We start from the raw sequence: 17,674 nt of genomic DNA, 5'->3' as shown, positions 1-17,674 counted from the left end.
ATAAACTGATAGCCAAGATCGCAGGAATTCTTTTTATTCCACGATTACCAGTTTCGGGAAAACTAAAGCCGCCATCATCGGATCTTAGGGCACATACAACATCAAGGCAAACACTGGTGATATTAATAGTTGCCTACAACACACAGGCCTTACAAAATTGTTGTAAGAAGCACATAGGTGTCCAAGAGAGATGACATTATAAATGTTAAGTGTCTCTATCACGTACAAGCACAAGATCCGATGATGGCGGCTTTAGTTTCGCCGAAACCGGTAATCATGGAATAAAAGGAATTCCTGCGATATCGGCTACCAGTTTATTGTTTTACAAAAATATTCCAGTATCACAAATAAGATAATAGTACAAATATGGTTCTTCAAACTGTTTCAGTACTTTCACTGCTATGAATACACAAGAAGACCAAGCAAACATGTTTGTTAGAATAATTAAAAATATTACAGTATCACAAATAAGATGATAGCATAAACTTTGTTCGTTCTTCAAACAGTTTCACTATTTTGATGGCTATGAATAATACACACACACACACACACAAAATGGAGAGTTTCCAAATGTATTGTAACACTTAAATTCACTATTATTTAATGGACAATCCCTGTACATATTCGGTGGTTAATGACCGCAAGATATGGATATCCACTGATATATCCAGAGTGATCTGCAGTAATTGTTACTGTGGGTAAAAGTACACATTGTTGCAGATATCCATGGGTTATCTGTGGACTGCTTTCTAGTTAAAAATTAAAGGATAATATCAATCTTACAACACACATTTCATCAAATTGTATTAGCTGTGGTCAATGAACGAGACTGCACAAATCAGCACCGCACGTTTGTCATAACATCAGCTGAAAACATGAAGTCTGTGGGGATTCTTGGAATGTCTGCAAGGCTTAAGTAAAGTGGAAGTCTGTTTCCATCCTTAGATTATCATAGCAGCTGCTTTAGCTGCAACCAAAGACCTGCATCTAGTAACTATGCTTCGCCGTGACCTTAGTTTTCATGCAGTATGTGAAGCACATTCTGGATGGCTGGTTACCAGAGAGGTGTGAGTTGCCAACTTTCTGCTGCCTTCAGTTAACACTTTGTTGCAATTGAGTGATCATGTAATGAGTGCATCGGAGTAAACATTAGTGGAGTGCTTTCATAAAATGAACACCCTGGAGATAATTTCATATGAGGCAAAACAAGATGATTTCATATTACTGGGAAAACTAAAAATGAAATTGCTGATTTGGAAGAAATTTGGTTATATATTTGATGGCAAGGAGAATATCAAAGATATATAGTGGCTTGTTTCGTGTGTAAAAAAGTGTAGTCTTACACTGGATATAAATCTGGGACTTTGACTTTGTTAAAATGCATGTGAGGCTGGACAAAGCAGAGTAACCCCCCCCCCCCCCCCCCCCACCTCACCCCACCCCCAATTTAAAGGTAGTTTTAAAGTTGTGAGTGGAAATGGATTTCTCGAGATGACACAGTTCCCTATGATGTGGGGTCAAGTTTGATGCAGTGAGTGCCAAGGAATTGGTACCTCATCCAACCACCATTCTGAGAAATTTAAAGAAAACTGCTGACTGTCTGCTTGAAGCTGTTTCTAGAGAGGTGAGGAATGTTTACAGTGGTGTAGGAGGGTCACTAAAAGTTGAACTATGGTGTGATTAATACTGGAAAAAGAACTGCATGGGAGTGACTGTGCATTGCATTAACAGTGAAGAAGGAAAACTAGAGGATCAAGTGACGTGCACCAAAGAATTCGAGAGTGAGATTGGAAAAACTGGAGAAAATATTAAACATGAACTGATAAAGATATTACGGTCGTTTGATTTACTCGGTACTGTGCTAAACCATGTTTTATAGGGACGGGTGACCAAACATTATAGCGGCACTTTGGCAATATAACAGACTCCTCAGCTCAGCACACAACCTCAATACTATGCTTGACCACACGACTAGAGTGATATCAGTGATTACAAGAACTATGTACAGCAGCAATTAATCAATTCTTGTCAAGCTGTCACCATGTTCTTTTAGAAGAACTGTTATTCTGAACTGCCTGCAGAAGTCGTTGAAAGGAGATGTGGACACACACCAGAACAGCAAACTAGATATCTTTGAGTCAATTAATTCACAATGGTTGGAAGTTCTAGCAATTTTGACCAAGAAAAAATTGAGACAATTTAATTGACTATGTTGACAAAAAAATGTTGGTAGATGTAATAAGTTTTCTAATACCATTTAAAAATTCCGCCTGTGATCTCAGAGCCTCCATAATACCAACACAGTATCTATGTGTTTTGTGGGGGTTGAAATTGCTTCTATAAAAAATGAGGACAAAATCCCTTTTCTAATATATTTAAAGACTAAAGAAAGATCACTTTTAAGCAATATCAATAAGTAGGGTACAACAACGACACATAAGCTCGCAACGTTTCTACACACTAAATATGAAAGTTTAAAATTCCTGGCACTGCTGAGAAACATGAAGTTATAAAAGAAATGAGGCATCATGTTGCAAAAAATTATCCACAGTTCAAAAATAATGAGATCATGTCTGAGGTTCCTGCAAAGAAACAAAAACCCAATGGATATTTCAATGAATCTGAAGATTCATTGGAAGTTGAATCTGTAAGAGATGTTGGCATTGCTGCAGATGAAATTTCGAAATACATCAACGGTAAACCCCAAGTTGCAAAAGACAGCAGCCTGATAGCCTGGTGACACAGGCCTAATAGCATGCATTCACATCTTCCCAAACTGGATACTTCATGCGCTGCATTGCAGCATGCAGTGTGGCATCTGAGAGATGGAGAATGCAGGACTGATGCACATCTTCAAAGCCAATGACACTTGATGATATTCTCTTCCTGAACAGTAATCTTCCAAACTAAACAGGTACCTGCAGAACTTCTCTTATTCTATTGTCTTTCTCTGAGTTATCAGAATTATTTTTAATTTTTTTCATTTATCACCTTTTCTACAGAGTTCGACATAGCATTAGATAGAAGAAGGAAATACTTAATCTAAAATTTAAGAGTTTTCTTTGTGATTTTTATATTAAAGACTGCCCTAAAGATATTTTTAGTACTTTTACTGTTCGCAAAATTATTTAACTTCAAAATCTAACTTGTGAAATAATATGAAACTAAATAACCATTATCAGTCAAGTGCCTACCTAAACTTTTAGCATGCATGATAGTATTAATTGGTGTTTGCATCAAACTGCCTTAATTTCTGAGGTGGTTCAAAAATGGTATATCTTTCTCTGTTTCAGGTCTGACTTGTCTGTTTGGTGCAGAAAACCTAAAGCTGGTGCCTAATTTTTGTCAATGTTCAGTGTGTTTTCATTGTTTCACTACCTGCCCAAGAGAAAATGGTGTCAGTTCAGGAGAAGGCACAAACTGTTTTCTGGTACACAGGGTTTAAACCCATTGTTAGGGTGCAAAGGCAGTTTCATACTGTTTCCAATACAGTAGAACCAGATGCCAAGAGAATAAAAGCATGGCATAGGCAGTTTGTGGACAATGACAGTATTCTGGAGCGGTGTGCAGGCGGTCAGCTTGTCTCTGTAGAACAAATTGAGAAACTCCACTAAGTGTTCTAGCGAAGTCTACACAAATCAATTCATCAGCTTTCAGCTTTCATGGGAAACTTCAGTTTTCATGTTCAATAGTTCATAAGGTCCTCAAAAAGTGGTTCCATCTGTATTCATACAAGGTGCACATTCTGCACGTCATAAGGCCCAATCACAAGCAATGGCAACAGAGATTTGCACGTAAAATACTTAACCGAATAGAATAGAATAGAATCCTGCTTACTTGTTAAATGTAATGTTTTCCAATGAGGTCACATTCCAGGTCTCTGGGACTGTCAATACGAATAATGTTTGCATTTGAGAGTCACAGAACCCCAACAGTACCAGTGAAAAGGCGTGAGACAGCCTGAAAGTGAATTTTTGGTGTGGCCTAGGTGCAATAATATAACTGGACCTTTTTTCTTTGCTGAGGAGCCTGTCACAGGATCGAGGCACCCAGACATGCTAGAGATGTTTGGTTTTCCACAGGTTGAAGACCTGCACCCAAAGCTCTGCTTTCAACAAGATGGCACTCTACCTCACTGGTTGCTGGATGTTTGGACAAATCTGAATAGAAAATTTCCAGGAAGCTGGACTAGACAAGATGGACCCATGAACTTGTCTCCACATTCTCCTGACATCACAGTATTGGTTTTCTTTCCTCTGTGACTACATGAAGAACAGGGTGTTTGCAACTGCAGTGCAAGACCCCCAAGACCTCTGCACTTGGAATGTAGAAGGCATTGCTACCATTCTTCGAGATATATTGCAGTGGACCTGGATGGAAACAGAATACAAAGTAGACAGTTATTCTTCACGTTACCGCAAGGGATCACATGCATGCCACCCCCCCCCCCCCCCCCCCCCCTGCCATTTAACTTAACTTGACATACACCTTATCTTTGAGAAGGAAATAAATTTATTTCATTTACTATTGTGGTGTGAGCAAATTGAAAATAGGGAATTCCAGTGCAGACACCTTGTATTATTCTAGAACAGGCTGTTCCAGTCCGTGGAGCACTTTTGCTCTCTGTGAAAATTCAGATGGAAAGGCACACCATAGAGCATCGTCACTTGCAGTTAACAATCGAATGAGTCTTCACAACACAGACTTGTGATCTTTCGACCATACCTTACATGATCAGCAACATCATAAATCATAGCATCCCCCCCCCCCCCCCCCCCCCTACAGGCTCCTAGCTGCTGCAGTTAGTGCTGTGCTACTGCTCTGTGGATGGGGCATTGTTGGGACAGCATGTTCTAGACTATAGAAGAGTTTGCATAGTTTAGTAAGCCATATACCATAAGCTGACATAGTACTGATGTTCTAATTACACTTATGATTTTAAGCTCTATTACAATTATCTGTCCAGAATGGGTACCTCTATATGAGTTCGACTGTGCAGTGCCCTGGAGAAGAATAGATGTGCTGTTAAAATCTGCAAGTGCTAAAAATGGTGACATGTTCCTCTTGCTGGTTTTACACATTTCTAAATGTGCATTCTGTTTCTATCCTATCAGTGGCTAATTACATCTGATTAACTCCTGCTTCTTTCGTAGAAAAAGAGCTCAATTACACAATTTCAAAAAGCTACAACAGAATAAGCAGGCCCTTCTAAGGCAAGAGATTCACACAAATTTTCATTTCATTCCTGCTTGTTAATCACATAAGTCATAAATAATGTACAATACAAAAATAGTGATTCTATGAATGTCTGTGTGAAGTATATTTACAAGTATATGATGCAGTTCTTTTTACAGTGACAAGAGTCACAAGTTGACATACTTTGGCATTGTGGTAACTTACGTACATATGGTAAACCAACTGTGTGACTAACATTTAAAAACATGCAACATGTGATAAATTGTGGCAAGACTTTATCTAAGTTCCCATTGCAGCAGAACTGATAAACAGAAAAATTTGCAAAATCTGCTTCAGTAATTATGATAGTTATTTGCAGACCACATACAGAATAAGGCATGCCAAGTAGTATTACAATATGGGCATAAGTTATCTAAATTATGAGACCAGTGCATAAAATGTTAAAAATTTGTTTTCTAGATAAATAAGGAAAATATATTTTGTGTCACTCTAATGTGCAAAAAATAAATTCAAGTTTGATATGACTGCCACTGAAATATGTCCACCTTTTAATGAGAGAATAACTTTTTGTGAGAAGCAAGTTGAGTGAATACCATAACTGTAAATAACAGTACCTTGGAGCCACCAACACTTCCACTAGTCATATACAGGGTTTTTCAAAAAGAATATATGTATTTGAAATGCATATATTTATTAAACTTTAAGACATATTTAAGAACCTCTCAAGTTCAGATTACAGATGCTCAATATGTCGTCCATCAACGACACGAACAATATCACATTGATACTCAAATTCCTCCCAAACTCGGGCAAGCATGTCCTTCGTCACTGATGTTATGGCAGTGCGGATTTGGTTTTTCAACTCTTCCAAGTTCTGTGGGAGTAGTGGTACATAAACGTCTTTAACGAAACCCCACAGGAAGAAGTCAGAGGGCGTCAAATCCGGTGACTGTGGAGCCCAGCTGAGACATGCTAAATTGCCAGCTCCTTGACGACCAATCCAATGGTTCAGTAAAGTTTCATTCAGATATTCACGCACTTGATGACTCCAGTAAGGGGGTGCCCCGTCTTCTTGAAAAATGAAGTTGTCTTTATGCAGCCTCGGAAACAACCAGTTTTGTAACATAGCGAGATACTGCTGACCGTTCAACTGTGTTCCCATCAAAGAAGAATGGGCCATAAACAGATGATCGGGACATCACACAAAGCACATTGACTTTGGGCAATCGCACATGTTCAATAGCTGCATGTTGGTTCTGAAGGTCACAAATTCAAACATTGTGTTTGTTTACCTGACCACTTACATGGAAAGTCGCTTCATCACTGAACATGATGCATTGTGCAAAAGTGTTATCATTGTCAATAGCATCAAGAATCTTGTTACAAAATGCCAAGTTTGCTTTTGTCATCAGGAGACAGAGCTTGTAACAGCTGTAACTTGTATGGCTTCATAACCAACAGATGTATCAAAACATGTCAAATTGTTGTTGTATGCAGTTGTAACTCCCATCTGGCATGAGGAGTTGCTGTTGAAGGACTACATTGGAAAGCAGTTTGAATCCGTACAACATTTTCTTCACGAACACGAGGATGGCCAGGACTCTTTCCTTTACATACACATCCTGTATCTAGAAACTGTTGATACCATCTGTGAATGTTCCACCCATTTGGAGGATCAATTTGATACCTCAACCTGAAACGTCTTTGCACTATAATCACGGAACTGAACTTCACAAACTCGAGAACACAAAATGATTTCTGCTGCGGAGTAGCCATTTTAAACATATGATGTTTACCAAGCAAAACAGAAGACAACTGGCATCTAGCAGCTATTAATATAAACTAGACTATGTATTCGTTTCTCCAATAGGCAAGCCGAGGTGCAGCGATCAATAGTTTGGACAAAATAATACTTTGTAATATGTATATTCTTTTTGAAACCCCCTGTATATTAGTGTGTATGCAATGCTTTGTAATTGCATGCTGAGAAGGCCCACATCATATTTACATGTACAGAAACAATAACACACACACCGAGCTCAAACAGTTCTGAGTTCAATCAGTGTTAAGGAAATAGCATTACCTGCTTCATATGCACTTTGCTTTTCCAGTTTCCTCAGTTTGTGAAGCTCATCTTCTACAATCACAGTAATATCGTTCCAATAATCTAGATTCTTTCCTCTTTCCAATTCTTTGTAGACCTGGAACATAAAAAGAGAGCAGGAGCTAGTGACACAAAGGCAAAAAGTAAGTCAATTAAGGCCTTGAAGCAGAAGAACCTCAATGAATGCTGCTACTTACTTTGTGTAAACTGGAAGCAATTATAACAAGACAATTTATGTAAGTAATGAAATCTGTAAATATGGCATTAGAGAAATGCAACTGCAAGAATAATAATTTTCATCACTCTTAACCACATTAAACTACACAAAATAAATAATGCATAATGAGCATAGAAAACTTTTAAGCAACCTCCTTTTTGTACGTAGCTCTCAACAGTCTTCAAAAATAAGGGAAGACTGATTACAAGGCAAACAGCAAACACAAAAATACAAATACACAAATACTATGTATATGCTTTTATAAACAGTGCATACGCATTAATGTGACAACTAAGGAAACATGTAAACATGGAATAACCACTTCTGGCAGTTTCCGGTGATTAAGGGTGGCAGTGTAGTACTGGTGTGCAAGACTCACACTCCCCCTTGGCTAACGAACTTACTTGGAGTTGCTTCACCGATCTTCTTTTCACGATAGCCGGCTGCGATGTCCTGCACAACTTCTTCTCCATAGATAAAATGCTACTTTGGAGGAATTTTTCATACTTTTAAAATAACTCTCTACACTCGAGAATACTTTGAACTCAATCTCACTGTATTTTCATCACACATAACATTTTTTATACAACTAAAACATTTTTCATACGCTTGACACCTTCCAATCCGTCAGAAACTATCACATTCATTTTTCCATAAATACAGTCTACAAATCTCTCCAAGGCTAACAAGACAACTGTCTGGACCTTACTTATTCATTCGTTCTCTTACTTTTGTAAGTGTCTCCTCTCTTCTTTCAACAACATTCAAATGTTCACCCAATAATGTTTGACACTGCACCGAGTACGGCGCATTTACTCCTTGAGCTGGACGTGTAACTTCTTAGGCGGGCTTGGCGATTACCTGCTCGTGCCAACCATCTGTCCGATACACGTCCATTCTGCACACACATAATTGTGGTGCAGTAGACACAGTTCTACTTTACTACACTCATCTCTAAAATAACGCGTGTTCGAGACGGTGGAAATACAAGTGTCTCTAGAATTTACCCCGAAATTCTCGAGGCACTACACACTCATAGACAATAAGTGGCATAACTAGCAGTGGAGGGTGTGATGTGGAAAACTGTGAAGTCATTGTTGTAATGTGGAAATGGAGCAATTTATCTGACATCTAAAAGGGAATGATCATTCGTTTTCGGGTCAAGGATGGAAGCATTTCTAAAAAGTTTGTAACCTGTATGTGTGCTGCCGTGTTTAACCCTTTTAGTGCCAAATACGATCTGATCGTGATCCAGATTTTCGGCGAAAAATGCCAGTAACGATCTGATCGTGATGCCTTTCTCATTCATTTTTTCCGCGCTTGAAGGCAAAGTTGTTAGTATTTCCTAGCGAATGAGAAAGGCATCACGATCAGATCGTTACTGGCATTTTTCGCTGAAAATCTGGATCACGATCAGATCATATTTGGCACTAAAAGGGTTAAAGTATACTGTCCATGGCAAAATGGCGCTATCTGAAGCTGGTGCCGAGGCAACTGTGTTGCACCACAGGCTATAGATGATGGGGGTAAACGATGACTGTGGAGATGTGTGCAAATGAACAGACATACAACAGTTAAGCAACTGACTGCCCATTGAACCGAGGAAACAGAGCCTTCTCAACGACAGTTCAGCAAATGTTGCTGAGCATGGGCCTCCGCAGCAGGTGCCTGGTTCGTGCACCAGTGTTGATTGCTGTTCATTGGCAACAAAGGTTGGAATTTGCACACCAATACCACAATCGAATGTCCACTGAGTGGGGACAAATGGCTTTTTAAGATGAATCACATTTTATGTTCCATAGGGCGGATGGCTGTCAGCGTGTACGGTATGAAATGTCTGAAAGCTAACATCCTGTAACAACTGTCAAAAGAGTCCACGCTGGAGGGCATTCCCTAGGTGATCTCATCATTCTGGAAGGCACAGTGGCCCAACATGTGAATGCATCTATCCATGGGGTCCCTGTCCACCCCTAAAAGTAGTTTGTTTTTTTCTCAGCACAACGGCAGTTACCAGTGAGACAATGCAACGTGTCGCACAGCTCACAGATTATGTGTGTGTGTGGCTCGAAGAGCACCAGGATGAGTTTACCGTACTCCCATGGTCGTCAAACTTCCCAGATTTAAATCCAATGGAGAATCCGTGGGACCACCTCGATCGGGCTTTTCGTGCCCTGCACCTTAAACCAAGTAACTTAGTGAAGATGGCCAAAGTGCTGGAGTCAGCATGTCTGCAAACGCCTGTCAGTACCTTCCAGAACCTCATTTACTCTTCAAGCACATCTCACAGTGGTCCGTGCTGTAAAAGGTGGTAATACTGACTTTTGACAGATGACATTAATGTGACTGGACGGTGTATACATTCCCTGCTGCTGGCACAACGAACTGACTGTATACATAAATGTGATACATTTGCTGTAAATTCTCAATATGTGTTTATAATTATCACTTACAATATGTACAATTTGGAAATGTCACAGCATTATGCTTCTGTGAAGAAGATACTGACATCTGCTCAACCAATATTAGGTACTTTTTGTAATACACTTCTTATACTTTACATAAATGTGTGGCCAAGTTCTTATGATTTATATTATCCCAAATTTTGTAGGCTTCAGAAGATGATAGACTAATTTGTTGAAATCAGGAAAGTAAAATAAAAATAACTGTGAAACTGCCAACTGAGTTTTATGCTTAAATAAATATTTTCTAAATATGCCCATTTGTTTAATAAATCTAAATGTGAGAGAATATAGTAGTATACTAACATTACAAGCTCTTCTTGTTTCTCTATTAAGCCTACTCAAGAAATTACATTTATTACAGATTTTCATCTGTTATCAGATAAACCTGTGTGAAGGCAGTAGCAAAGTAACAGACAAATAATAAATAAAAACTAATTCGCTTATACAAAAGATTAAAAACAAATATTCGGAAAAAAATCAGTCGCATGCTTAGTGCAATGATTTGTGTAAAAGTAAGAAATAAAATAGCTTACGAAAACATTTGACGTGCCTTTGAATAAAGTTAGAAATCATATATAGCAATTGAACAATGAAGCAAAAATGAAGTTTGAAGGATTCTCTGTTGAAAACTTTTTGAGACTGAAAAATAATTGGAACATTTTTACACCTTCGGGCACATATCAAGGCCACACAACATCAGACTGCATAGTCTGCATAATCCACCAGACGAATTTCCTCCAGTACTCTTTTAAATTCTTTGATTCTAAGTTAAAACACTGAACTTTAAATTCTCAATCAGCACCTCATTTTCTGAACTGATTTTGAGCACCATTCAAGAGCATATCAAAGGCTTCTCTTGTCTACAAGGTGTACAACTTTAATTCCACCATTTTTTCAGCAACATTTGAGGCTTCAATGAAACAAATTGGTTACACATATATCATTCAAAGTATTTGCCATCGCTGGCCACTACTTCCTCCCATCATTTGGGCAGTGTACGAGTCCTGTGTCGAAAAAATTATTCATCTTTTAAAGCGATCCACAAATCGATCCAATTTGTGACCTTCATGAGATCAGAAGTGTTGGTCAGTCAGGCCATGCACCATTGATCTAAACAGGTGATAGTCAGAGGGAGCAAAGTCTGGAGAATACGGCGGGTGGGGTAGGACTTCCCATTTTAACGTTTCCAAGTACATTTTGACCTCTTTTTCAATGTGGGGTTGAGTATTTTCATACTGTAAAATCACTTTATCCTGCCTCTCGCTGTATTGTGGGCGTTTTTATCTTTTAATGGTCTGCTCAAACGCATTAACTGCATTCGATAACGAGCGCCTGTGATTGTTTCACTTGGTTTCAACACCCCACAGTATACGACTCCAAGCTGGTCCCACCAAATGCAGAGCATGATCTTGGAGCCGTGAATGTTCAGTTTGGCCGCCGATGTGATAGCATGGCCAGGATATCCCAATGATTTTTTGCATTTAGGGTTATCATAATGAACCCATTTTTTGTCCCTAGCCACAATGCGATGCGGAAATCCCTTCCGTTTTTGCCTCTGAAGCAACTCTTCACAAATATAAAAATGCCGTTCAACATCTCTTGGTTTCAGCTCACACGGGACCCAAGTTTCTTCTTACTGAATCATGCCCATAGCCTTCAGACATTTTGAAATGGCTTGCTGTGTCACTCCAACTAATTGTGCCATTTCTTCTTGAGTTTGACGCGAGTCTTCAATCAGCAATGTCTCCAATTCTGCATTTTGGAAAATATTCTCTCTTCCACCACTGTGCCGGTCTACGACGTTAAAATCACCGTTCTTGAAGCATTCAAACCACTCACATCATGTTCTTTCACTAATAGCATCCTTACCATACGCACTTGAGAGCATTCGATGAGACTCAGCTGCTGTTTTCTTCATACTGAAACAAAACAGTAACACATCCTGCAAATGACGAGAATTAGGCTCGTAAACTGACATTTTCAATCAAGAACAACTTTATGATGCAGCCACAAATCGACTAATGTTTGAATGAGGTTATGTTGACCAAGGTCTGAGCTACCTGCATGATGTCTGCAATCTGTTTCTCTAGACTGCTACTTACTGTTGTCGCCACCTATCGGCAAACGGTGGAAGCAAAGTTGTACACCTTGTATTTTATTTTTTACTTTTAGACAAAGGTTTACATAAGACATTTGACTATATTTCTTTATTTTCATGTTTGTTCAGAAAGAATGAAATGTAAGATGTTTAAATACTGATCTATATTCTACGATTATTAAGAGTATGTAGATCAAGAGAAAGCAAGCGAGGTGTCAATTGATAATTTAAAGTTATACATTCAAACTTCCTGGCAGATTAAAACTGTGTGCCCGACCGAGACTCGAACTCAGGACCTTTGCCTTTCGCGGGCAAGTGCTCTACCATCTGAGCTACCGAAGCACGACTCACGCCCGGTACTCACAGCTTTACTTCTGCCAGTACCTCGTCTCCTACCTTCCAAACTTTACAGAAGCTCTCCTGCGAACCTTGCAGAACTAGCACTCCTGAAAGAAAGGATATTGCGGAGACATGGCTTAGCCACAGCCTGGGGGATGTTTCCAGAATGAGATTTTCACTCTGCAGCGGAGTGTGCGCTGATATGAAACTTCCTGGCAGATTAAAACTGTGTGCCCGACCGAGACTCGAACTCGGGACCTTTGCCTTTCGCAGGCAGAAGTAAAGCTGTGAGTACCGGGCGTGAGTCGTGCTTCGGTAGCTCAGATGGTAGAGCACTTGCCAGCGAAAGGCAAAGGTCCCGAGTTCGAGTCTCGGTCGGGCACACAGTTTTAATCTGCCAGGAAGTTTCATATCAGCGCACACTCCGCTGCAGAGTGAAAATCTCATTCTGGAAACATCCCCCAGGCTGTGGCTAAGCCATGTCTCCGCAATATCCTTTCTTTCAGGAGTGCTAGTTCTGCAAGGTTCGCAGGAGAGCTTCTGTAAAGTTTGGAAGGTAGGAGACGAGGTACTGGCAGAAGTAAAGCTGTGAGTACCGGGCGTGAGTCGTGCTTCGGTAGCTCAGATGGTAGAGCACTTGCCCGCGAAAGGCAAAGGTCCTGAGTTCGAGTCTCGGTCGGGCACACAGTTTTAATCTGCCAGGAAGTTTCATATCAGCGCACACTCCGCTGCAGAGTGAAAATCTCATTCTGTTATACATTCAACTTAGAATTTTAAAGGGTCCTTCAGGATATTTATCTGGTGGGTTTTTCTTAACTATCCTAATTATTTTCAAGTAATTAAATCTTTTACAGAAAAAATTTTCACTTTGCAGCAGAGTGTGCACTGATTTGAAACTTCCTGGCAAATTAAAACTGCATGCCAGACTGGAACTCACATGTGGGACCTTAGCCTTCCAAGGGCAATTTTTCAACCGAATTAGCTATCTGAGTGTGACTCACAACCCAGTCTCACAGGTTTACTTCTGCCAGTAAATCTTCATCCTTCCAAACTTACACTCTTTCTTCCAGGAGTGTCAGTCCTGCAACGTGTGCAGGATGACTTCTGTGAAATTTGGAAGGTAGGAGATGAGGTACTGGTAGAAGTAAAGCTGAAAGTGTGCACTGTGAGTTGTGCTTGTATATCTCAAGTCGGAAGAGCACTTTTCCACGAAAGGCAAAGGTCCCACGTTTGAGTTCAAGTCTAGCAAACAGTTTAAATCTGCGAGAAATTTCAATTACATCTTTTTTTCAAACAATGGAAAATCCAGGATGGAATGTAATAACATTATGAGAAGGAAAGTTGGCATTCACCATACAGCGGAGAAACTGAGTCACAGATAGGCACAACAAAAATACTGTCATAAATAAAGCTTTCAGCTCATACAGCCTTCGTCAAAAAATAGATGACACACACACACACACACACACACACACACACACACACACACTGTAGCCACACTGTGAGCAGCAGCACCAGTGTATGATGGGAGTGGCAACTGGACGGGGCTAAGGAGGAGGCTGAGGCGGGGAGGGGGAGGGACATTAAGATGGGGGCTGGACAGTGCAGTGCTGATGGAGAGTGCACACAGATGAGGAGGAGAGAGGGGAGGGCAGGGAGGCTGGATGATTGAGAAGAATGACTAATGAAGGTTGAGGCCAGGAGGGTTACAGAATGTAGGATATATTGCGGGGAAAGTTCCCACTTGCGCAATTAGAAAAGCTGATGTTCGTGGGAAGGGTCCATATGGCACAGGCTATGATGCAGTCACTGAAATGCTCAGCGTGCTCAGCAACAGGGTGGCCCAATTATTTCTTGGCCAAAGTTTGTCAGTGGCCATTCAAGTGGACAGACAGCTTGTTGGTTGTCATTTTCACAAGTAGCCCTCTCTCTAAAGGGATAGGTGACGTTTGCGAGTGGACTGGAGTAGGTGGTGGTGGGAGGATGTATGGGGCAGGTCTCGCATCTAGGTCCTTACAGGGGCATGAGCAGTGAGGTTAGGGGTTGGGAGCAGGGGTTGTTTAGGAATGGACGAGTACATTGTGTAGGTTCGGTGGACAGTGGAATATCACTGCGGATGGAGTGGGAAAGACAGTGGGCAGGACATTTCTCATTTCAGGGCATGACGAGAGGTAGTCAAAACCCTGGTGGAGAATGTAATTCAGTTGCTCCAGTCCTGGGTGGTACTGAGTTATGACAGGAATGCTCCTCTCTGGCCGGATGGTGGGACTGTGGCAGGTGGCGGGAGATTGGAAAGATTCATTGTGTAATTTATAGGGAGTATTTGCTTTCACTTCACTCAATGAATTGACTAAAAACTGACCACAAGCAATATTCAAAAATTTGCACACATACAGAATGCTGAAGCGTATATTGCAAAATCGATGTTAAATGATTTTAATAGGTAAATCAAATGGTGTCGGGTAGCAGAAGATCGAATAAATGGGACAAATATTTGGTATATTTTTAATGCTCAACCTATTTTAATTATCTTCAAAGACTACTTTTTGTTGTACAGTCTACCCAATTTAGCAGTACATCACTCTACCTGTTATTTATTTGCTTAGTAGCTCACATCCTACTTGCCTTTATTTTCATGTTCTCTCTAACTTTCCCCTTTCTAAATCACTTCTGTGATGTGACACTGCTATTCTAAATATACATTTTATACGTAAATGTGTTTTAGTTTCTCCTGTTATGCAGTGTATTCTTTTAACTGGGTAAAGTCCATTTGACACAAAATGCAGGAAGAAGTCAACTCAATTAATTACATTAATAAACAAATCGACTGGGTCACACGCTTTCGAAACTTGACTGTCTGTTGAAAAGTGATTTACAGATTATAGTGATAAAGAAAAAGAGAAAGCAAAGTAGATATCCTAACTATGTAAGAGAACAAATAACAGACACTGCTTAAATGAGATGGTGGCAATATACATTATACAGAAAGAGAACTGCATGAAAAATTGCAGCTGAATAGCAACCTCTAAAGTCAATAACTTACCACTCCTAGCGATTATCAGTTTTATTACATGATTTGGAACTTTAAATTTAATTTTTTGTACTCACCGCAGTGTAAAGAGTGATTCTGAGTTACATAATGCATGGTTGTCTCTGGTGGCATGCACTATTCAGGTGTCACATATTTAGACATATTGTTTGTTTTAGTTTCTGAAAAATGAGTTGAAGCTAATGCTTAGATGTGATCATATGTACTACTTAATTGCTCCTCAGCATCAAACTGAGTGTGACAAAAAACATACATCAAGTTCCTACATTATTATTACAATTTTCAAACTACCTTCCAAGTCAGATGCACTTCTGGCACTCAAGTCTTCTCGAGTAGTTGGAATAACAGTAAAGTGTAATAATATTTGAATAAATTGCCCAACTTTTTAAAGAAACAGTTAATCTTCAATGTGGATTGGGCAGAAATTTGGCAAGCCTTTCTTTTATTCTCCATATTGAGTTATTTAATATTTGTTAAAAAAATTCCACTGCCTATGAAGGCATATAATATGAAAAGCTTTAAGCTAACATTTACAGCAATGTCAAATGAGATTCACTGATGTCATGGAAAATCAATGTGCACATCAAAGTCTCTATAATTTTGATCCATTCTGTCATACGTAGGAAGGAAAATGGTCTGAACAAAGTTAAGTGCAAGTATTCTGCTAAAACAAAAAACTGAAGGGTGTACAAACTGTGAATATATTTGCTGCTTAGCAGAAGCATCGACAAGGTGAACTGGAACTCTCCATCAACAAAATTTAGGAGCTTGTTCAGGGTATTTTCCATGTGTTACGGTATAGAGGTCATACGGTCTCCTGTGGCTCATTAGATCTCTTACTCCCATTTTTCTTTGCATGTGAACTGCACTGAAAATACCTGCACAACAGCACAATTGCTGACAAGCACGTATTGTGTGTCTTGTTGGGAAACAGTCTTGTTCCATTCAACAACAGTACTTGCTAGGCACAGCAATAACCAGTTTACTATTCACCCTAACACTCACATTTGGTTCTATTGGGTTCGTTTTTCTGGCAGTGTTAGCTGTATATTAAAAGTGATGAACAGCAGTATGGATAAGTTTAATGATGAAGAGTAGGCTAATATGCACCCTGTGCATGGGTCACCACATACAATGGAAGAGAGGCACAATGCCGTAATGCTGAGCCATTCTCACTGTGGCGGCAACCATATCGCAGTACTTTTCCATCTGTACACTGCTGCGTATGCAAGCCATGTTACAACTCTACCAATATTCTGGAAGGGAACTCATACAGCTGCAGAGGCGTTCTAATCTGAGGCAGTATTATTCCAGATGTACACTTACCACTGCATGTGCTTTCTAAGGGTACTGTGTGTGACAGCTACCGTCTATTAGGGATGATATCCTACAACTGTACAAGAACCTTTTCTGAGGTACATACTGTATTTACCCCTGTATAGCACAAATCTGAATATAAGATGATCCCTTTTCTTTTAAGAGGCTTCCTGAAAAAAGTTTATTGTCTAATATTCTGACTAATCAATATTACAAACTTTTATTGACTAAGGTATCTGCCAACCATTCTAAACTTGTGCCATTTATTGGTTGTCTACATTTTGATAATACAAGGAGAAATAAAAGAAACAAAAGGAAATTGTTTAGATTAATTTTAGCCTGTCGTCAGTGATACCACTATCTTTAATCATCATCGCCATCATTCTAACAGGGTAACTGTGAAACTTATATCTTCATTGTCATAAATATTTGGCTATAAAACACACAGCAGAATTCGCTTTTATACTGACATGAGAACATTACAATGTCTTTTAGTACAAAATATATTGTTTGCCCACTGCTCTCTCATTGGCTGTGTAGAACCAGTAGCTGACCCCCCCCCCCCCCCCCCCCCCTCGTTTCAGCTAAGCTGGTGTCACTGTTTCCCCTCCAAGCGTTCCGTAGCACTGGGCTTGAGCACCAGTGAAACTGGATGGCTGTATATCTAAGATGAAAGTCTTAGGTAATAATACCAAGTAATGCATAAATAAAAAAGATCACCATCATGATTCTGTCTAATTCTCGAACTTTCACATGTCCTACAATCTAGTCCTGTCTGTTGGTACTATCTCCACAATGGTGTCTTTCTGCTATAATTTATTCTTGCGATAACAATTGCAGTCACTTTAGTGTGATTTATTTTGTTTGTTCGACATTTAATTCTGGATTAATT

The 17,674-nt window shown here is 39.7% G+C and overlaps 1 protein-coding gene across 1 annotated transcript in view; it reads right to left on the bottom strand.

Annotated features, from left to right (window-relative positions):
* The window catches only part of LOC124794906 (cactin), a 177,036-nt gene that overhangs the window by 70,862 nt on the left and 88,500 nt on the right, over positions 1 to 17,674 (bottom strand). The window contains exon 6 of the mRNA XM_047258608.1: positions 7,280 to 7,397. Within this exon, the coding sequence (XP_047114564.1) occupies positions 7,280 to 7,397 (118 nt within the window). The remainder of the gene's footprint in view (positions 1 to 7,279; positions 7,398 to 17,674) is intronic.

Source organism: Schistocerca piceifrons, chromosome 4 (assembly GCF_021461385.2).
Source record: "Schistocerca piceifrons isolate TAMUIC-IGC-003096 chromosome 4, iqSchPice1.1, whole genome shotgun sequence".
In the NCBI taxonomy this organism is placed as follows: domain Eukaryota; kingdom Metazoa; phylum Arthropoda; class Insecta; order Orthoptera; family Acrididae; genus Schistocerca; species Schistocerca piceifrons.
This window is presented reverse-complemented; position numbering and strand designations above follow the sequence as displayed.